The sequence below is a fragment of the Puma concolor genome, chromosome C1, assembly GCF_028749965.1.
Source record: "Puma concolor isolate L17-30 chromosome C1, mPumCon1.1.hap2, whole genome shotgun sequence".
NCBI classification, from domain to species: Eukaryota; Metazoa; Chordata; class Mammalia; order Carnivora; family Felidae; genus Puma; species Puma concolor.
The window spans coordinates 12,126,201-12,147,506 of NC_141674.1; the positions used below are offsets into that span (position 1 = coordinate 12,126,201).

General features: G+C 62.7%; 1 protein-coding gene and 1 non-coding gene across 7 annotated transcripts; one reads left to right on the plus strand and one right to left on the minus strand.

The window, feature by feature from the left end:
* Positions 1-1,492: 1,492 nt before the first annotated feature.
* On the minus strand, positions 1,493-20,801 carry ATP13A2 (ATPase cation transporting 13A2). Of its 6 annotated transcripts, none has more exons than XM_086715807.1 (29): positions 20,553-20,801; positions 14,023-14,117; positions 13,739-13,921; positions 13,359-13,417; positions 13,076-13,190; positions 12,735-12,814; positions 11,511-11,588; positions 11,193-11,262; positions 10,292-10,399; positions 10,136-10,202; positions 9,920-10,051; positions 8,907-9,062; positions 8,321-8,431; positions 8,188-8,234; positions 7,915-8,103; positions 6,816-7,022; positions 6,268-6,363; positions 6,019-6,181; positions 5,772-5,892; positions 5,503-5,627; positions 4,605-4,765; positions 4,364-4,480; positions 4,159-4,238; positions 3,690-3,842; positions 3,505-3,601; positions 2,480-2,703; positions 2,246-2,397; positions 1,994-2,163; positions 1,493-1,901 (listed from the first exon to the last, which is right to left on the minus strand). In XM_086715807.1, exons 1-29 carry the CDS (start codon positions 20,560-20,562, stop codon positions 1,767-1,769), a joined length of 3,501 nt encoding a protein of 1,166 aa, XP_086571933.1. In that variant the 5' UTR covers positions 20,563-20,801; the 3' UTR covers positions 1,493-1,766. The 6 variants fall into 6 exon arrangements, with proteins under 6 accessions (XP_086571933.1, XP_086571932.1, XP_086571931.1 ...); XM_086715806.1 differs by having other exon boundaries at positions 3,711-3,842; positions 10,292-10,426; XM_086715805.1 differs by having other exon boundaries at positions 6,019-6,178; positions 10,292-10,426; positions 20,553-20,800.
* LOC112849140 (small nucleolar RNA SNORA16B/SNORA16A family) lies at positions 14,217-14,351 on the plus strand. The gene has a single exon (XR_003222569.1). It is a non-coding gene; the product is annotated as a small nucleolar RNA SNORA16B/SNORA16A family (small nucleolar RNA).
* Positions 20,802-21,306: the final 505 nt, after the last annotated feature.

The following is a 21,306-nucleotide window of genomic DNA, read 5'->3' on the forward strand; positions in this document are numbered from 1 at the left end:
CTGAGCTGTCAGCACGGAGCCCGACACGGGGCTAGAACCCATGAACTGCGAGATCATGACCTGAGCCGAAGTCGGACACTTAAGTGACGCAGCCATCCAGGCGCCCCTAGGCCAAGTTCTTTTGTACACTGTGGTAGCACCTGTGCCTGGCACATGACTGTCCAATAAATGCGTGAACCAATCGGTTGAGGGATTCGAACCCAGCCTCTCCCCGGGTCCTCCAGCCTCCACCACCCTGAACTGTTGCTGGTTGACGACTCCATGCCCAGTACAGGAGGTCTGTGGATGTGCCTCATGTTAGAAATTGCTTTTTCGGGGCGCCTGGGTGGCTCAGTCGGTTAAGCGTCCGACTTCGGCTCAGGTCATGATCTCACGGTTTGTGGGTTCCAGCCCCGCGTCGGGCTCTGTGCTGACAGCTGGGAGCCTGGAGCCTGCTTCGGATTCTGTGTCTCCCTCTCTCTCTGTTCCTCCCCTGCTCTCACTCTGTCTCTCTCTCACTCTCTCAAAAATAAAGATTAAAATAATAAAACAAAAACAAATTTCTACTCCAAAAAAAAAGAAGATTGCTTTTTCACACCCCACATCCTTTCTGCTCAGTTTGATTCAACATTTACTCGGTTGAAAGGGCAGGCCAGGGATGGTCCCAGGACTCCCAGGAATGAGGTCGGCGGGGGGCTTCTGGAGGGCAGGAAGCAGTCTTTCTTTCCTGCTCTCTTCTGCCCAGCACTCGGATGACCGAGTTACATCTCCAGAGTGGGGCTTGGCCAGGGTCCCACTGATGGGATGAGGTCAGAAGCACCCACCCTTCCCCGGGGGACAGTGCACGTGGTTCGGGCTGGGAGACGTGGGCTCAGAGCCTGGACCACAAACACGGCCCAGGATGCAGGGGGAGGGGGGCGGATAGGAGGGAACTGCCTCAGTCAAATGCCCCCTCGGCGCTGGCACAGGAGCATGGCAAGCGGGTACTGGAGTCAAGGCGATCTGGCCCCACCTCCGGCAACTTGTGTGACCTCTGAACCTTAGTCTCCGTATCTGCAAAAGGGGAATCAGACGCCGCAGTCGTAAGGATTAAAAGACGATGCGCACAAAATGCTTGTCGGCGGGGCGCCTGGGTGGCACAGTCGGTTAAGCCTCGGAGCTTCCGATTCTGGATCTCGGCTCGGGTCACGGTCTCACGGTTCCCGAGTTCCTGCATCGGGCTCCGCGTTGATGGTGTGGAGACCGCTTGGGATTCTGTCTCTCCCCCTCTCTGCCCCTTCCCCACTCGTTATTATAAATAAATAAATTTTAAAAAAAGAGAAAAACAAAACCCCAGATGCTTAACGGAGGACCAAGCACTGCTCAACCTGAAAACATTACTGTCTCACGAGGAGACGGAGGCCCGGAGAGGGGAGTCGCCCAACGTGACCTGAGGTGCTCAGAGCGGACATGTGCCAGGGGCTCCCAGCCGGGGACCCGGTCAGCGGTACCACGTAGGAGACAGCCATGGCCATGCCAGGAAAATATCATGACTTTATTTGCTCCACTGACAGAGGCTCTGGGGGCATTGGTAGCTGTCATGTGTACACGGGAGGTCTGAAGTTGGGGACGACAGCATTTCCCCGGCCGAGGGCAGGGAAGGCTGGGCCGGGCAGACCCGGGGCAGGAGCAGGACACCTGCCAGCCTCCGGGCTGCACGAGCGGCGGCGGTGGCGTCTCCGGAGACGGGTCCCAGTCGGTGGCTCAGAGGCAGGGAGATCGGCGTCCGGTGTGCGGACGGGCCCGCGCTACCTCGCGGGCCCGGCGGGCGGCGGCCAGGGCTGCTCGGCCAGCTCTCGCTCCACCTGCTTGAAACGCTTCTTCGAGACCTTTCTGGGTCGGAGCCGCCGCAGGCAGGCCGGGAGGCACTGGTCCAGCACGCTCTGCGGAGGACAGGGAGAGGGTGGGAGGGGCAGCCGCGGCCGAGCCCACCCTGAAAGCCCCCCCTCCAGCCCCAACCCAGGGTGCGCCCCACCTCCAGCATGAAGGCCCCCACGAAGTTGCAGGCCACCAGGCCCAGCAGCAGCAGCTTGAAGCAGGTGTCAGCGATGTTCCTCAGCCCCAGCGGGCCTTGCAGGAGGCCAGGGACCAGGAGGAGGCCCACCAGGACGGAGCCCAGGAGCGCCAGGGCCATCAGGAAGGGCACTGGAGGGGGAGGGAGTCCGTCAGGCCGGTGGGCCCCTCCCCACTCCACCCACGCCAGCCCCGCCCCATCCCGCGGCCGCACCGTTGGTGTAGAGCGGCCGGCGGAAGGGCGCCCCCTTGGACACAGCGGCGGCCAGGATGAGGTACTGGAAGCTGGACAGTGAGAAGACCACCGTGTTCTCGTAGTTGGGCAGGTTGTCTGGCGCGGGTACGGTCTTGTTCAGGGGCACGAACCTGGGGGCGCGAAGCCCGGGGTCAGGGAACGAGCGTGGAGGAGGGGGCAGGGCTGGGATTGGGGGGCGGACTCGCTACTCACCAGGGTTGGGCCACGGTCAGGAAGTAGCCCCCCAGCTGCACGCCGGCCACCAGGGCCACCTGCAGCAGGAGGCTGCTCAGCACGGGTGCACTGAGCAGGGCCCCCGGCGGCCGCGCCCGCCCCAGCGCCAGCGCCGGCCCCGTGCGGCTCATGAGCACTGCCACCGTGGTGGTGATGACCAGGTCGATGGCCAGGAACTGCAGGTCGCCCAGGTTGGTGTTGATCTGCCAGCAGGGGAGGGAGGGCAGAGGGGCAGGTAGCAGCGGGGGCACCAGACCTGCGCCCAACGAGTCCGATGGGAAGGGAATCGTTCCGCCCAAAACCTGATGGGGAGGCAGCGCCTTCCTGCCTCCGGGAAGGGCCTAGTCTGATGGAGAAGACACTGCACCGCCTTCGGGGAGCCCCTCTCCCGGTCTGAGGGAGAAGGCAGGGGGGGCCTAAATCTGAGAGGGCAGGTTCCTCCTACCCACGGGGAGCTCCCTCCCAGGCTGAAGGGGGTGCTTCGGCTCTGCCCGTAGAGGACGCAGGTCCTGGTGGACACAGGGACAGAGGCTCGTACGAGATCTGCATTGCCCGGTGGGGTCACCTCCTTTCCATGGGGGTGAGCTGCGTGTGCTCAGAGCAGAGCGGGGAGATACCCCTCCGGGTACAGCCAAGGTCTCAGCCAGGGCAAGCAGGGAAACAGGTGGATCCGTGGCACAGCGACCCTGGCTCTCCGTCCCACGCCTGCCTCGGTCCCTGCCTGGACTCTGCCTCAGTCTCCCTCGGGCATGGCAGCTCCCGGAGGGCAGGCGTGAAACGCCAGCACGGGACAGCCGCCCTCATTCTGTGGACCTACTGTGTGCCGGGCGCTGAGCTCGGCGTTGTGCGACCCAGGGCTCAGGAGTCGTCCAAGCCACACAGCCAGAACGCGGCAGGGCAGGATGGGAGGCCGCACCGTCCATTTCAGAACCCGCCGGGCTCCCAGCCACGCTGCCGAGCGTCCAGGCCGTGGGCCTGCTCTGGGCGGCAAGATCACTACTCACCGTGTAGAGGATCAGGACGGAGATGAACTGGGTCAGGCTGTACAGAGCCATGTACTTGAAGACGCTGAACGACGTGTCGAGGGAACACCGGCCTTCCCTGGGTAGCAGGGTATGGGCATTAGGGGGCCCGGGCTGGGCCGACGGGCCCTGATGAGCCCTGGCCCACTGGCCCCTGCCCGCCTCACCTGATGACCATGGGCACACACTCGATGCTGGCCATGCTCGAGGTGAAGGGCGAGACCACAGAGGCCTCGGCCTGGGAGAGCGAAATGCCCACGTCGGCCGCCTTCAGGGCCCCACAGTCATTGGCGCCGTCCCCACACATGCCCACGCAGTATCTGATGCAGAGAGGTGTGCAGGAATGGCCGGAGCCGGTGAGGAGCCTCCGTGTCTGTGAAGTGACCCCTCTCCCCTCCCATGGGCTTGCTGGCAGAAGGTGGGGTCGGCCGGGTCCCTGCTGCCTGCATGGCACCCGGCACATGCTGAGCAGGGGCTCAGCAAAGAGGGGCAGTTACTGCTTCCGGCATCATGGACCCAGGAGAGCCTGCTTGGGTTTTCCCGGAGGGTGAGGATCATTCTTAATGCCTGAGGTGTTCATGCACCACCACGACCACCACGGACCAGCTGCCCCCTGCAGGTCCCACATGTACTCACTGAAGCTTCTGGAGCTCACAAACCAGCTCTGTCTTCTGCTCAGGAGCCATGCGGGCAAAGACAGTGCCCTGGACCAGGACCTGAGAGCACAGGGAGACAGGGGAGGCTGGGGCAGCTGTAGGGTGGGGGCGGGAGAGCCACGAGGAGGGAGGAGAACATGGGGAGGCGTAGAGCGACCAGGGGTGAGGCTTGGGGGCAGCCCTACCTTGGGCAGCAGCTTGGGGAAGTGCTTCATAAGGACACCAAAGGTGGACCCGCTGAGGGCCAGGTGGCTGGATCGGGGGTCTGGCTCCATGGTGCAGCTTGCGGCCTGGCCAAGATCCTGGGGGCCCAGGAAGCTCCGCTCAGCTTCCCCTGCCCACCCCGGAGAGCTGGGGCCTGGGTCAGGTGACGCAGGGGCGGGGTCATCGGTGGGGTGTGCGGCCGGAACCCCGGCTCAGCCTCACCTTAGCCCCGTTCGTAGCCGTGGAGGATTCTAGCGGCAGGAGCTCGAGGGAGGCAGGCTGGCCTCGCTCGGGGGGGGTGGCGTGGATGAGGACCAGACGCTCCTGGGGGCCCACCATGCCGCAACCCTGGGCCACGGTGACGGCCGTCTGCAGGTTGTCCCCTAGGAGCGTGGGGACAAGGTCAGGGTCCAGGTGCTATCTGGGGGGCCGTCCTCACCCTGACACTTACAGATGGGAAAACTGAGGCCAGACACAGTGTGTCTATCACGGCTGGCTGGGTGAGCTCGGGCAGGTACATCAACGTCTCTGAACCCCACTTTCCTCTTCTAGAAAACCAGGTATTGAAGGGCCTAGGGGAAACTGGGCACCCGGGTTTCAAGTTCCACATACACTACTTGGTGCTGCCGGACCTTGCTGGCAGGTGTGTGTGCGTGTGAGCGTGTGCATGTGAGCGTGTGCATGCGAGCGTGTGCATGCGAGGGTGGGGAGGACCAGGACGAGGACGCAGACCTGTTGGGCTCCTCCGTGTTGCCCTGGCTAGAGTCTTTCCTTCCTTGCTCCATGAAATCGTCACCACTTTCGAGGCTGACATAACTTCCCCCATTTCCTACAGGTGGAGCTGGAACTCGGGACTTGGAGCCGGGCTGGAACCCAGGCTGATCGGCACCACCCCGGGACTCTCTGGAGGTCATTCTACCCCCCCGAGTTTCGCCTGCCTCATCCATCGAATGGAGGGACGGTTACCCCCTGGGAGGGACGTCGTGAAGATCCACGAAACGTCTGAAAAAGCCCCGGCCTGAAGCGGGGGTCCGAAAAGAAGGGACGCGGCGCGCCCTTCCCTCTGCCCGTGACGGGGTAGATTCTGCCCTCCTGACCCAGGCCCTGCCGCCCGGGGTACCTGTCACCATGACGGTGCGGATGCGGGTCCTCCGCAGAGCCCGGATGACCGGCGTGGTCTGCGGCTTCAGCAGGTTCCTCATGACGAGCAGCCCCAGGAGGCTCAGGTCCTGCTCCACGGTGTCCCTGGAGGGCGCCAGAGCTGGGTCAGAGGTCAGGCGGTGGCCAAGGCCCCTCCGCCAGCCACCGGGCAAGGACACCTTCCCAGGGCGCTGCCTACGCCTGGGCCTGGTGCGCAGTCCCCAAGGGGCGGGACAGGGGACGGTCCACCTGGTCAGTCGCTGAGCGGCCTCCAGGCTGGGCGCGATGGGCAGCGGCTTGCTGGCGAGGGCCACGACGCGGTAGCCGGCGGCCGTGTAGCTCTGCAGCATCTGGGCGAAGTCCGTGGGCACTGCCAGGGACAGGCAGGTGTCACCGGGCCGGGGTGGGGGGGGGGGGTTGGGGGGTGAGGGTGGACGGGGCCAGGGGCAGAGGCCGGGTGCCCACCCCATTCCGGTCGGTGGCCCGCCCCCTGCACCTGTCTCGGGGTCGCAGAGGCCTGCCACCAGCTCAGGGGCGCCCTTGACATAGGCCTCCGGCTGTGCGGCCCCCGGCCACGCCACCACCACGTCCATGCGCTGCAGGGCCGACGAGAACGGGAAGCGGCTGAGGACGCTGACGGGTGCCGGGGGCGGTTCCTCCTGCAGAGTCGGAGGGGCGGCTGAAGGGCCGGCCTGTGGGGCCCACCCCGGCTGCCCCACGCCCCGCGGGCACACGCGAGACTCACCACGCCCTGCGGCTGGGGCTCCTGAAGCGGGGGTTTCATCACCGCCAGGACCTGGGCCCCGAATGCGGAGTCTGCGGCCGGCCCCTCCTCCAGGACCTGCGAGGCGGGCAGAGAAGGTTGGCATCTGACGGGCTGGGCACCGGCTTGGCCCCGGGGCGGGCCAATCCTTGGCCCACGGAGGGAGGCGGCGCGGGATTCAGATCGGATTCGAGGAAGACTCCCTCCACGGGAGACCGGATGGAACGGGAAGTCAAGAGCACGGGCTTTGGAGTCGGATGGACCCAAGTTCAAACTCTGGCTTTGCCACTCACAAGCTGCAGGGTGACCTTGGACAAGTTATTCCAAATCGCCCTCAGCCCGGTCCTTCCTCCCTGTGAGGCAGGTTTGAAGCTTCCTTCCTGGGCTACAGGAGGAGCCCGAGACAAGGCCTGTGCAGCAGAGCGCTGGCACACAGCAGGTGCTCGTGTGTGGCCTTGGCCACGTTGTCATTAATGACGGTGGCGCACTGGACGCCACCTGAAGTCCTGGAACGGAGACCTGCTCCTCACCCAGCCAGTAGATTCCACCATCTTGAGGTCCATGGGGTCGCCCACCGGGGTGTCCTGGAGCCGGGTGAGGGCGTGGCAGGTGGCCAGCGCTCGGAGCAGGGGCCCCACGGGCAGGCGGCGGGGCTCTGGGACCAGAGGGAGGAACGCCTGCCCCTTTAGGGGCACCACGCCCATCACATCCAAGCCGTCCTCCGTGAGGGTGCCCGTCTGCAGGGGGCAAGGGGCAGGCCAGCGGTGAGTCCTCGGGTTGAGCCGTGTGCGGCTGTGCTGGGCGTCCACGCCCCAGAGTCGCCCTCCCCAGCCCCCACCTCCTCTGTCTGGCACCACTGCCTCCGGGTCCCCACCCGAGGCCCCTTTGCGACCCTATCACCCATCCGATGCGGTGCCAGGAAGGGGCCCTGCCACACGCAGCGCTCGGTGTACCTGCTGAACGGACGAGCGAGGCAGGCGCCAGCCTGCACGCCCCAGGCTGTGTTCCCGCAGCCCAGGGACAGCCGGGGAGCTCTGTGAACACGATCGGCTTAAAACCTCTGCGGCCCCCGGTGCCCTCAGAATAATTAATATCCAAACTCCTCCACGGGGCTCACCAGCCTCTGACGACCAGGGCGCCCCCCCCATCTCGCACTGCCCCCTTCCCCCCTGCTCCTCTTGCCTCAGGCACGTGGTCTGCTCAGCTCCTCCGGCCCTGCCCCAGTGGCCCAGCCTCCCAGAGAAGACTTCCTCACTGCCATCTCCCTGAGGGAGTGACCTCAAGTAGCACCCATCCCATTACCCCGTTCACTTCCTTCCCCAAGCCCATCACTTCATTTGCAGCTTTCTGTGCTTTCTGGTGGGGCGACATCACCGTGGGGTCTCTGCTGGGTCTCAGCGCTGAGAGCAATATGGGGGAAAAGCCTGAATGATCTCGGACAGCTCATCTGCCAGGCCGTGAGCTTGACGCGGCTGGGACCTGGGTGGGGGGTGGGGGGTGGTATCTCTAAGGGTCTCCTCCCCAGGACGGGATCTGGCACCAAGCAGGCCCTTGGTCAGCGCTGCCGAATGAAACACGGGTGCGGAGGCCTGGCCGTGGCGCCCGGGCCCCCTGCCCTGCGGCCCCCACCTTGTCGAAACACACCAGCTGGAGCTTGCCCCCCAGGTTGATGCGCAGCGGGTGGATACAGAAGATACCCTGACTCCGGAGCCGGCTCTGGGCGTAAAGCGTGCACACGGTCATGGCGGCTGGCAGGGCGGGGGGCACCACGACCGTCACCAGGTCCAGCGCGCGGATCACGATCTCATTCAGAGGCACCTGGCGGGAGGCACCGTGAACGCCAAGGGCCAGGCCGGCCCCGGGTCCCCGCTGCCGGGCCCCACCCGGCGCCCCGAGACTCACCCGGTTGCGGTGAAGGACGAAGATGCTGTAGATAGTGCCGAGGAGAGCTGGGGAGACAGCAAGGGACTCAGCGGGATTTGGGACGGGATTTGGGACGTCCCACCAGCAGAGGGGAATGCAGGGGGACGCTCACCGAGGACAGAGAGGGCGGCCACAAACTTCATGCTGTGCTTGTAGAACTTGAAGCTGATGGGCCGGGGATGCAAGATGGAGCTCACCAGGCCCGCTTTGGCTGTGCAGAACCCTGGGGGGAGCCGGGGAGGCCGAGGGTCAGGACGGGTCCTCTCGGCCCCTCCCCTCCACCACCGCGCCTGGGGGCTGTGAGATGTGGTGCTCCCAGGATTAGGAATCATCCAGTTTGGGGTTCCTCGTGATGGCCCGGCGCTCACAGGGCTCAGTAAAACCGGAATGAATGGACAGTTATCTATAAAGTGGGTGGTTTCACTTAAAATTCGGATATGTGGCTTGTGCTGAAACACTCAGACCTGGTGACACCGGGTCCCATTCCCACACGACAAGAACCTGCTGGCATCGTACGGGGCTGCTCCCTTCCGGAGGGGTGGGCTCCTCCTCGCTGGCCACATCCCTGCCCACATCAGCCAACCCCAACTTGGCAGCGGGACTCGTCTCAGGTCCCACGGTAGGACAGCAGCGGAGATGGCCCCCGCCCTGCCCGGTGTCACGAGCCCAGCATCCCTCCCCGCGTCCCGGACTCCCACCTGTTCGAGTCACCACCGCCAGGACGTGGGGTCCAACAAAGGCCCGGGCCTGCAGGACGAGGGTCCCACAGAAGAGCGTGTGCCGCCGGTGGGTCTCGGGGCAGTAGGGCACCGGTCCTTCCGGCAGGGCCGTCTTCAGCACTGGAACGCTCTCCCCTGGAAGGGACGCGGTACGAAGCTGGTGAGGGGGTCCCATGCCACCCCTTCTCGCCGACCAGAGTGAAGCACAGAATCGTTTCCTAAAGCCCTAGGTCTCATTTAACTCTGGGAACCGTGTGTGCAGAAACCAGTGCCCCCGTTTTACACAGAGGGACACTGAGGCTGAGAGAGGGCAAAAGAGCTAAAAGACACAGCCAGGCAACCCTGGAAGGCCGTGTGCCAGCCAGGTACCGGGACCCCTCCCGCGGGGAAGACGGGAAGGCGGGTGTGCACTCGTGTCCACATAGTGGGGGGGCAGGGGGCGGGGAGGATGTTCTCATTCTGTTGGAATTATTTTATAACAAGCTGTACTCCTTTTATAACTCAAGCCAATAAACCACAGGGTGGGGCGTGGGGACTAAACCTCTACAAAGCCCCGAGCATGCTGTCCGGCAGAGTAGTAATCTTTTTTTTTTTTTTTTTTTTTAACGTCCATTTATTTTTGAGAGAGAGAGAGAGAGAGAGAGAGAGCGCGCAAGCAGGGGAGGAGCAGAGAGAGAGAGGGAGACACAGAATCCAAAGCAGGCTCCAGGCTCTGAGCCGTCAGCACAGAGCCCCACGCGGGACTCGAACCCACCGACATGTGAGATCAGCACCTGAGCCGAAGTCGGAGGCTCGACCGACTGAGCCGCCCAGGCGTGCCCCGAGGGTCAATCTCTTACTGAGTGCCTGAGCGTGTAGGATTAGCGTGTGCCGACCCGACCCCCGGGGTTGTGACTTGAGCACAAAAGAAAAACCTCAATGTCCCCGATGCGGGCAGAGGGGCCTGCTGGCCGGGGAGGAAGACCCGGAGGCCGCGGGGCCGGGGGGCTGACCTGTCAGAGAGCTCTCGTTGACCATGCACTCGCCAGCCACCAGGGCAGCGTCGCAGGGCACCAGGCCGCCTTCCTGGGGCAGCACCAGGCAGTCTCCAGGCACCAGCTCGCTGGAGTCCACCCACTCCTCCTCTGCGGGCAAGCGGAGGGGGTCTCAGCACGGCCCAGGGCACGCCCCCCCCCCCCGCCCCGCCCCCTCCCTTCCCCAGCGCTCACCTCCCCCGGGCCGGCACACGCACACCCGCGTGGACAGCTGCACCATGTCCCTCAGAGTCTGGCTTTGCTGCGGGCAGGGGGACGCGCGGGGAGTGGGTGGGCGGTGGCCCCCTCGGGGACCCGCCTGCCCCGCCCCGGCCCCCTCACACCACTCACCTTTCTGGTCTTGTAGAGCGACAGACAGATGGAGGCGGTGGAGATGAGCAGTATGCAAAGGGCATATGAGTAGTAGCGGTCCGCCAGCCACAGCCCGATGCTGAAGGCCTGGAACCCATAGTAGGGGTTCAGTGCCTGGGGGAGGGGCGGGGAGGCAGCATCAGGGCCCGTGACCCCGGGCCAGCGCAGCCCTGGACGGGGCCGTTTCCCTGCTCAGCCCCATCCGGACAGCTCTCGAGCCCCCGGCTTCTCTGCTCTAGGGAGGACGCGGGCATTTCCAGGCCAGGCCCCTGCTAAGCACCACATCTGAGTACCATCCGATGGTGATGACAATTCCACGGGGTGGATGCTACCCTCACTCCATTTTGCAGACGAGGAAACTGAGGCACAGTAGGGTCAAGTCACTTGCCCCAAACCACACAGGTCCCGAGTGGCTGCCTGGGGTTTACATCGGGCCAGACTCCTGAAGTCTGTCCCCCTTCAGGGGCGTCTGCCTCTGGCTCAGAGTGCTCAGATCCCTCAGAGGGATCCCTTTGTCCCCTATGCCGTGTCACCCCTCTGAAGCCTGGGTTCTTTGCATATGAACCGAGTGTCCCTACTCCACGGCTGCCAGACGGTTAAAGCGGCTTAAGCACAGAGAGTCACGGCTCTCACCCACAGGAGAAGCCCAGCCCCTGTGGCTTTGCCTCCGGGCCTCTCTTCCCAGCCTCAGCCTGGATCAGAGACTCCAACTCCTGGCCCTGAGCTGATGGGGCTGGGTCTGAGATGACTCTCCCCTGTGGAGAAGGGGACGGCTGCTCTGGTCTGCCACTGGCAAGTGGCCCAGAGAGGCCAAGCCCCCGGCCAGGGTCACATAGCCCATCCAGGCCAGAGCTGGGGCGAGGCCCGGGGACAGCCCTACCTCGTCCACCAGCAGCTGGGGATAGGACTTGACCGGCACGGTGATCACGTTGGGGCCATAGATGGTCTTCCTGCGAGAGAAGTGACGAGGCCAAAAGATGGAGGGGGAGAGTGGCGGTCGGATCCTCCAAGGGTGAGGGGGGGAGTGGCGGCCGGATCCTCCAAGGGCGAGGGGGGGAGTGGCGGCCGGATCCTCCAAGGGCGACAGAGGTCCTCATCTCACAGCCAGGGAGACCGAGGCCCAGAGAAGGCCACACTCAGGGGAGCAAGACAGGGGTCCCCAGAGCGCAGGGAACTTCTGGTCCAGGGCAGCACCCACCTCACGGCTTGCTCCTGGAGGCTGAGGCCGGAGCAGGAGCGGCGGACGTCGTCACAGGTGCGGCCGTGGTCCAGCAGGCTGCGGGGGGCGGGGGGGTGACTCGGATGGGTGATGGGACCCGGGCGCCCTGCAGGCCAGGGACTTGGGGCTCCAGGTCCCTTCTGGCCCACTGAGCTCCTAGGAGGAGGCAGGTCCCTCACAAACTCTGGGCTTAACTTTCTCCTTCCATCCCTCTGACTGGCCCCAAACTACCTCGCCGAGGAAGAACAAAGAGAGATGACTGATAATATTTAATAGCGACAAGAACCACTCTTATTTAGTGACAGGAGTATCATTTACAATGATGACGCCTTCGTCAAGCGACTCAACCTCTCTGTGACTCAGTTTCCTCCCCTGCGGAATGGGGATGGTGACAGCACCCGCCTCACAGGGCTACGGGTGGAATAAAATAGAAGCCACACAAAGCGCGTGGCTAGTCCCTGGCACCTACGTCGTGACGAACACGTCAGCCATTTGTGCTATTCTCCTCCTGTGGCAGAGGCTGGCCCCGTCCCCCCGTCCGCGGGGTGCCCACTTCTGCAGACGCAGCTGGCACTGCAAACACCTGTCTTCGCTGGCGGGTTGTTCCTGGCTGCAGGAGGGTGCTCCACCGCGAGCCGGGAAGCACCAAGGAATTCACGTCCGTGGCCAGGAGCCAGCCGCCAACACGGGTGGGGCGGGGGTGGGGGGATGATGGGAAGTACCCCCAGCCTCCTCGCTCCTCGGGTGAGGGCACAGATCCCCAAGGGGACCAAGCTCCCTATGATACCTCCTGCTCCCCCCACACCCCCCAGTGTTCCCCGGGATCACCTTGCACACAAGCTCCCTGCACTTGAAGATGTGTTGTGAGCTTCCATTTCTCAAGTAGCTGGCAGAGCAGGGACGAGACCCCAAATGGAGGGTCCCAGTCCAGAGCCTCAGGTCTGATTTGGTGTCACCCCCTTGGCCCGAGGCTGAGCCAGACTTTACGTGAAGCTTACAGATTTCCCCCTCAAGATAACCCTAGGAGGCATGGATTCTCTTCATGTCCCGGTTACAGGGACTCTGAGGCCTGGAGAGGCTCAGGGATTCGCTCACGCCGCAGGGGACCAAGGCACAGGGCTGCGGGGAGCCCGCCGGGCCACCTCATGCCACCCCTCCCGCCCAGCCCAGCATCGGCGTGTGCGCGCCGGCCCTGACCCCTACCTGACTTGGCAGAAGGCCTGTTGGCTCTCGATCCAGACGTAGCGCTGGCCCCGGAAGAGGTAATATCGCAGCTTCCGCTGCTGCATAGGAGAGAGAAGAGGCTGGAAAGCAGCCCCAAGAGGAGCTGGGGGGTGGGGAGGGCAGGGGTAGAGAGGCCAGAGTCACAGGAAAGAGGGAGGGAGGCCTGGATGTGTTAAGGTGCTCAGCTGGCATCCGGGACATTTGGGACAATGGAAGCGGAGGTGCCTGGGGAGCGTGGAGTCCAATCCATCGCTGTATAGAGCGTGAAAGTGAGGCCCAGGGACGGGTAAGGACTTGTCCGGACCCAGCTGTCCACTCACTGCCTCTTCGTTCCTGCAGAACTGGGTGGTGTCCTTCCATGCACCCTCTGGCACTGCCCCCACAGCCGCCTGGCTCCGGCCGTCCTCCGCCTGGACCTGGGCAGGCAGCTCCAGGCTGGGAGGGGTGTGGGGGTTACTGCGGCACTCTGGAACGTTCCAGCACCACCCCATCCCCACGGAGCCACGGTCCCTCCCTGGGATGCACGGCACCAGGGTCAGAGCCTTTGTGGCAGGAGGCCGGTGGGGAGCAGGGGCTTCTGGGAAGGGTGATGGGCTGCCTCACCTGCTCTCACTGATGGCCTCAGTCTGCACCTGCACAGTATACAGCTGCCACGAATTATCCTGGAACACAGAGGCGTGGACTTGGTCCCAGAGGAGACTCCTCCCTTCCCAGGCCCCACCCTGCGGCCCCTGCTGGAGAAGGCAGGGATCAGGGACGTAGATGATCCTCCTCTCAGAAGCCACCTAACCTGTCCCTTCTACCCACTGCTCAGACGGGAAAGCTGAGGTCCAGAAAGGACAACCTGTGTAAGAGATTCCGGGGCCGGATCGGGCTGAGAACCCGAGCAGGATCCATCGCCTTCCTCCCCCTGCATCGGACCCTCTCCAGCGCCAGACCCACCCCACCCTCTCCTCTGCCCCTGCCGGCCGGCCGGGACTCACCTCTTTGTCTCTTATTTCGATGACGAGTGTTTCGGCGCGGGCCAGGTTGCAGGGCCGGAGCCGCAGCCGCACCCGCCACACCGGCTTCCAGCGGAACAGCAGCAAAGGGACCCCTGCCATCATCCAGACCACGATGTGATAGCCTATGACCCTCCATGGACTGCCACAGTAACCGCTGAGCCTCTGCGGAGACGCCGACAGAGAAGGCCGAGGTGGGGGCGGGGCGGGCTAGAGGAGGAGCCGGAGGGTCTGGGGGGCCCACCTGCCCACACCCGCCCACGTACCACGGATGAAACTGAGGAGCTGAGGGGATCTACAGATGTCTCTATCGTCAGGGTCCCATAACCGGCGGGCGTGCTGCCCACGAGAGGGCTGCTGTCTGTGGGCACAAAGGAGAGAGGTCATGGCCGGGGGTGCGGGGCGGGGGGGGGGGCTCCTCCTGCTCCTGTTTCTTTAAACATAACAAGCATTGTCATTTTGTGGCCCCCTACAGAAGCCTCGGCTGTTTCCATGCAGCCGCTGTGGTCAAAAAGGAGCCGGCGTGGCTGTTTTCCCTGACGGTCACGGTTCTGTTTGCCGTAACTGACCTGCAACATTTTGGGAAAAGAGTCCCCGCTGTCCCTGCCAACTCTTGGGTACAGAGTCCTTTGCTAAAACTGGCATGTTTCCAGAGGTCAGGAGAAACGTTCCATGGGTGGGGTCTCGCATATAGTTGTTACCAGAAGGAGGCTTTCGAGAACTCGCCTGCTGAGACCAAGGGCCCGTCCAGAGGGGCAGATGGGAGCGGGCTGGACACGTGTACTGGAAAAGACCTGTGTGGTGCTTTGGGTACTTTCCCTGAAAAGCTTAAGGTGTCAGTACCAGCACCAAAGGCAGTCAAACCTTGATGCTGAGGAGCACAAGACAACTGTAGTCACAGCTGTGCGAGACGAAGGTTCTGGCGTGAGTGAAGTGGCGCTTTCCGTGCGTGGGGATCCTGGGGTCAGGACCGCGACGGAGCACAAGCCCCTCAGGACCTGGCTGCCCCCAGGATTCCTGGCAGCGTCTGATTCTGAAGACGCCAGCTTGCTGCTGATGCCGTGTTCAGAGTGAGGTCTGCTGGGGCGCCTGGGCGGCTCGGTCGGTTAAGCCTCCGACTTCGGCTCAGCTTATGACGTCACGGTTCGTGGGTTCGAGCCCCGCGTCGGGCTCGGTGCTGACAGCTCGGAGCCTGGAGCCTGCTTCCGATTCTGTGTCTCCCTCTCTCTCTGCCCCTCTCCCGCTTACTCTCAAAAATAAACATTAAAAAAATAATAATAATAAAGTGAGGTCTGCTGCTCACAAAGCCGTGTCTGTGATTAAGCTCCCCTCATTCCCCTAGTGTTTCTCTCCCAACCGTGAACCCATAACCACCTGGCCTGACCAATAAAAGACTGAAGTAAAAAGCATCGCTGTTTTATAAACTGGTCTGACGGATCTCATGGCAGTGATCTGGCTGTTCTACTGGTTCTCACTCACCATGTCGAGCTCCTTTGTTCGTCTGGCTCTCTCTGGCTGGGTGTCGGCTCAGAATGGGGTGGGGGACAGGCCCTGGGGGGAGGCACCCTGAGCTCACACCGCCCTCACACATCTAGCTGGTAGCTTCCTGGGAGCTATGTGCCCCTCTTTTCCGTCTGGTCCCCACCCTGAGGGCAGGGATCAGGGCTGCTCCTCCTTGGTCAACTCCCGTGCCCGGCAGAGTCCTGGCAGCGAGGAGATGCTGAGAAGCCAAGACGTCAGGCCCGCCTCTGATGGCAGCCAGGAAAGGGGCCTCCACTGCAAAGGGGAACTGGGGAGGGGTGAGGGGAGGGAGGAGCCCAGCCAGTGGGGGGGTGGGGTGGGCAGAGAGGAGGGTTCCGCTGCAAAGAGAAGATGCTGTGTCCCAGCTGAGCAGTTCCCAGGGTTCCTTACTTAACCTCTGCAAAGGGAGGGCTATCACCCCCATTTTACAGATGGGAGAACTGAGGCTCAGAGAACAGCACTAGGTGGCTCTATCGCAGAAATTCTGTTTACTTCTGTATCCCCAGCTGTAGAGCTGTGGTCCTGGCAGGGCGGGCAGGCAGTGAATGTTCCAGGGCTGCAGACGGGGTGGGCTCACGGCTCCCGCTGTCAGGCAGCCTTTGTGGGGTTCAGACATGCAGGTGCCTGGGCCCCTCCCCAGACCTGCCGGAGCAATGGCAGGAGCCTCTGGAAAAGCTCGCTTAGAGGGATGGGAGGGCCGGGCAGGTGGGGGCGGGCTGCAGGCTTCCCAAGCTCCTGTCTTTTCCCCTCCCCAGAGGAGCCCTGCACAGCCCTGGCCTGGAAGTTTCCACCAACGAGCCCAGAGTGTCCCAGGCCACTGCCACTGTCATAAACATCCCCAGCCCCTCAGCTGCTCTCTCCCCACACACTTGGGCTTCTGAAACTTTCCAAACAGCCAACGCTTCCGAAGGCCCACTGTACACACATACCCTCTGCTCCTGGCCCTTTTTACACGGTTGACACAATAACCCTGCCATGGGAGCTCAATTATTAGCCCCTTTCTATAGAAGAAAAGGAGGCTCAGAGAGGTTAAGTCACTTGGCCAAATCACACAGCAAGTACACGGGAGCGTCGGGATGCAAGTCCAGGCAGGCTGACTCCAGGGTTTTCTCCCTCTGCTGGACCACCCGAGGACACCCTGAGGATTGGGGCCACGGGTCCCCATCAGGCCACGCAGATCTCCTACCCCAGCCCCCATATCGCCACGTAACGACGGGGATAATAATTACTATGGTAATGACCATAAAAAGAGCAGCCAACAGCCAATAAGCACTTCCTGGGTGACAAGACCCACTGGGAGCATCCCTATGAATTAGCTCCTTTACCCTCCAGCAACGCGAGGAGGCCGACTCATTTTTCTCATTTTACAAATGAGGGAACTGAGGCTCGGAGGGACAGAGAGCCCCAGGTAAATGATGGAGCCAGGAAGCTGGAGCCAGATCCCGTGTTTTTGGGGCCCATGTGGGCACTTTCAGAGACCAGGGCTCATGGCCTGCACCTCCCTAGGCCTCTCTGAACTTGATGAGTCAACAACCAATTAAGCCCCAGAAGCCCCACCTCCAGCCAGTCCCTCCCCTGCCCTGTCCACTTGGCTGACTCAGAACACAAATGGAGCCTCAGCTCAGGGACAGGGACACACACACACACACACACACACACACACACACACACACACAGCCTGGGTGTCTGGCCGGCAACAGAGTCTCAAAGCCAGAAGGGCAGGAGGCCAGGTCAGCCTTCTTCCCTGGGGTTCACACAGGTCCCAGACCGGGTCTCCTGAGATGGTCCCTTTCACTCTCTGCTCCCAGCCCAGTCCAGCTTGTGAGTGAGGCTTAGCAGAGCATCACTTCCTTCCCTTCCCGACAGCAGCCTGCAGACGACACACAGCGGAGGGCCCTCTGCTATCTGGTGTGGCCTGGGGGTGGTGATCACTAGGGTTCTGGGCCTGGAGGAGGGGGGGGGGCAGAGAAGCAGGCATTTGGGGCAAGCGACACAGCCTGGCAAGCTGGGTTCGCAGGTCCTTGGCCACCCAAAAAACCACAGTCTTCTCTCGCCCCACTTCAAAAGGGGACAGTCCCAGTTGCTACCAGAACCCCAGCCATCTCTTCTGCCAGACAACTGCTCCCCGAGTGGGGCAGGGTGGGGAGTTTCTCCTTTAAGGTTGATCTCGGCTGGTCCGAGGTGTAAGGGAAAGAGAGAGCATCTTGGGGTGATAAGGGGTTGACACAGGCCGGGCATCGTTCCGTGGGCTTTGTACACATTAACTCACTCAATTCCTCACCACAACTCTATGAAGAGGGGACTCCTTTTATCCCTATTTTACAGATTAGGAAACTGAGGCCGGGAGGGGTGAAGTAAGTTGCCCAGACGCCACAGAGCCGGTGAGTGGCGGGATCCGGATCCAGGCGGTCTCGCGCAGGGGTCCGTGCTTTTTTTTTTTTTTTTTTTTTTAATTTTTAAGCTTATTCATTTATTTTGAGAGAGACAGAGACAGTGTGAGTAGGGGAAGGGCAGAGAGAGAGAGAAAATCCCAAGCAGGCTCCGCACTGTCACCACAGAGCCCGATGCGGGGCTCAAACGCATGGAAACGATGCATTTGAACCGATCATGACCCGAGCCGAAACCGAAGAGTCGGATGCTCACCCGCCTGAGCCACCCAGGCGCCCCTAGGGTCCGCGCCCTTAACCACTGCCCTACCGTCCTCACAGCTGTCTTCGTCCGAGCCCCTGGCTCCCTTACAGGCAAGCTGTGTTTTGTGAGGCAAGTACCTTAACCTCTCTGGGCTTCCATCGCCCCTCTCGGGGAGCATAACCCTGAGCAGCTGGCACATGAGGAAGCGAGCGTAGCCGCCACCCAGGGGTGTCTAAAGTTCCTGAAGCATGGCCAGTACACGTGGCAGAGGCTGGCTTCCCTGCCACGGAAGGGCTCTGCCCTCTTTCTCAGGCTCCCCTCTACTTTCCCATCACCCCGTCTGAAACCCACAGTGTCCCCTGCTCCCTGGTGCACACTCAACAGCCTCTCCGGGCTAACTGCTGGGGATGGGGAAGAAGCCTGCTGCACGCCGGGCCACCCAGAGCGGGTCGCTTCGCTGATCTGGTTTCATCCTGCAACCACCCTGCCATTTACCCCACTTAACAGGTGCGAAGGCTGAGTCCTGGGGAGGCAGTTTGCCCACCGACTTGTCGCAGCTGGAAAGGATCTGTCTGGCTCCCCCGTCCTGTCTGCCTCAGCCACACCCACTGGCAGCCATCACAGCATCAGGCCTGCACGGGCGTCCCCCTCCGGCTCACAGTGCCTGGCACGAGGCTGGGACTCTGGAACCGTTTACTGAATGAACGAACGGCCGAGGCACGCCTGCACGTCTCGCTGACATGACAGCACCGGCCCCTGCCTCCGGGCCAGTCAGCTGCCAGGTGCAGAAGTACGGGCCTCGTCTTGAAGGGCCCTGCCAGAGATCACCCTGTGCCACCCTCGTTTGCTCGCTTCCCCCAGGCCCCAAACACCGTTCCCTCTGGGCAGTTCTTCCTGGTGCCCTCACACACCCCTCCTTTCAGGACGGGATGCTCTCCCAGTCAACCTCGGGAGGAAGGAAGGAAAGAAAGAGGGGCTTGAAGGAGGAAGTCAGATCTATGGAAAAGTCTAGCCTAGAAAACTCTGGTCTTCCAGCAAGATCAAGGCTAGGGCACTCTCTCCCTCCAGCAGGACACTTGTCAAGACACTGGCAAGTGCCTGTTGATCTCCTGTCACATCTCAGCTCCCCAGGAATGGCACAGGAGGATCAGGGCAGTATCTGATCTCTTTCAGCATCACCAGCTCAGGCTGGCCCAGAGCGGTCTGTGCGGTGCGGGATGAGAATACTTTTCAGGATGATTCGGTTGCTCTTCTGAATAACAGTGACTGAGGGGCAATTATCATCTCATTTTAGAGTAGGGAAAACTTCGGAACAAAGCTTCAAGATGCCTCGCCCAGAGACCTACAGCTCGAAAGGGCAGAAGCTGGGAACGAGTGGGTCTGCAGGAACACATTCCTCTTAGCTCATCCTCGCAGCCGCACCGTGAAAGCGATGGATTTGGATCCCATTTAAAATGAGGCACAGAGAGGTTGATGAATATGTCCACAGTCACACAGATATGGGTGGTCAAGACTAGACTTGAACCCAGCCTGACTCTGCAGCCCTGGGGCAATGCCACCAGCACTCCAGAGTGAAGGGGCTGCAAGGCCATCTGAGAACCTCTCGTTTCCTGCGGAAGCCCCAGCTTCCTGCTGGTGACCTGGCAGTGGCCCAGGGCAGCAGCACTGCCTCCTCCTGCACTGTGCTTCCCCCGTGGCCAGAAGCTCCTCTCCTCTGCTAGGCTAGGGGGGAGAGGAACAGCCTGCTAGTAGTAATCTGATCTTCGGGTCTGGTGTTCGGAGGGTATCTTTCCTCAGCCTTCCGTGCACTCCCAGCTTCCGGTGGGGTGGCGGCGGTGGTTGGGGAGAGAGGTGGGAGGTGGGGAGGGAGAGCCCAGAACTGAGCCTTCTGCGACTGTACAGGATGCTCAACCTTTGGTGGGCCCTCTGCTGAGGCCTGAGTGACTGACATGGAGATGAGACCTCCCCCCTCCCGGAGAAGAGCGGGCCCCTTCTCAGCAGGAGGGATTTAATTTATACTCAGAAAAGGGTGGGCTTGGGACACGCGGTCTGGGAAGGGTCACAGGCAGGGTGTGGTCCTCGGACCCGGGGTGTTGACAGGCTTCCTCTGGAGGCCTGAGGCAGGAGTGGCATTTTGTGTCCAAGGCACTCTGACCCAGGGATTCGGGAGCCTGGCGTCTCCAACCCCATTCATTCATTCATTCTTCATTCATCCAAGAGGAGTAAGCACCCAGAGGCCCCGGATGCGGCGGCGTCCACGCATCTTCCCCATACATGCGGCCTTTTCCCCCGCCCTGGACATCCGTCACTGCGGGAGGGAGTCCAGTGGGAGTGGGGCATCTCCCCGCGCCCCTTCCCCGCGGGCCGCCAATCACCCTCGTGCACAGCGCCCAGGGCTGCTGGAAAGCAGGGAGGCGACGGTTCCGCGCGGCGCCATCCCCGGGCTCCTGGCCTCTCTGGGAAGGGTCCCCGCGCCGACTCCCCCAGGAGGGGGCCGGGATGGGCGCGGGCATGCCTCCGGAGGTCGTTACCCTGGCCTGCGAGCCTGCGGTGGGGGTGTCGCGCCACGGCAGGCGCGACGACAGGAGGCCCAGGAGGCCCGGGGACCGCGCCCTGTTCGGGGAGGCCCCAGCCGCGGACTCACCTGCGCTCATGCCGGCTCCTCGCGCTCATCGCCGGCCCCGGCGCTGCGGCCCGTGGCCCGGGCCCGGGCGTCGCGATGCCCCGCGGCGGGGGCGCGAGGCAGGAGGCGGGAGGCGGCGGGGGGTGGGGTGCGGGGCAGAAGTCCAGTGGTGCGAGGTGGTCCGAGGCACCTGCACGGGAGCCGGCTGCCGGCGCGGCTGGGACGGTGCCGCAGTCGGGGTGTGCGCGCAGCCAAGCCCCGCCCGGCCCACTGCGGCCCCACGTCCGCCCGCGCGCGGGCTGCCGGGACTTGTAGTCCCAGCCGCCTCCGCCGCCCGCGTAGAGGCGGATCCACGGCCCGAGATACACAGACCCGGAGGCGGGCGCCGGTGTGGGGGCGGGGGGGGAGTTCCGACAGGGACCGTCAGGAACTCCGACGGCCAGTCCTTAGACACGTGAACACACGGACACACACTCAGAGACGGTAACCTTCAGACACACAAACACCAGTGCACAACACCCCTCCCACGCCACCCAGATTCACACACAGAGGTGTGACATTTAGAGAGAGGACAGCAGCCCTCAGGCGCACCCACACAGATGCACATACAGAGGCAGGGCCCTGTTTCAGGGAAACAGGACAGCTCTGGCCCAACAACACACAGGTACACAACAACCTCAGATACACGCATACAGAGTCACACACAGAGGTGACACGTAGAGACAACACACACATACGCAACGGTGATGTGATGCTCAGAAACACAGCTATGACA

Coding starts and splice junctions, on each gene's coding strand:
- ATP13A2 (XM_086715804.1), bottom strand. Junction 10,427..11,192: donor CCCAGCTGCTGGTGGACGAG/GTAGGGCTGTCC, acceptor CCCCTCCCCCAG/GCACTGAACCCCTACTATGG. Junction 9,063..9,919: donor CAACGAGAGCTCTCTGACAG/GTCAGCCCCCCG, acceptor CGTCCCTTCCAG/GGGAGAGCGTTCCAGTGCTG.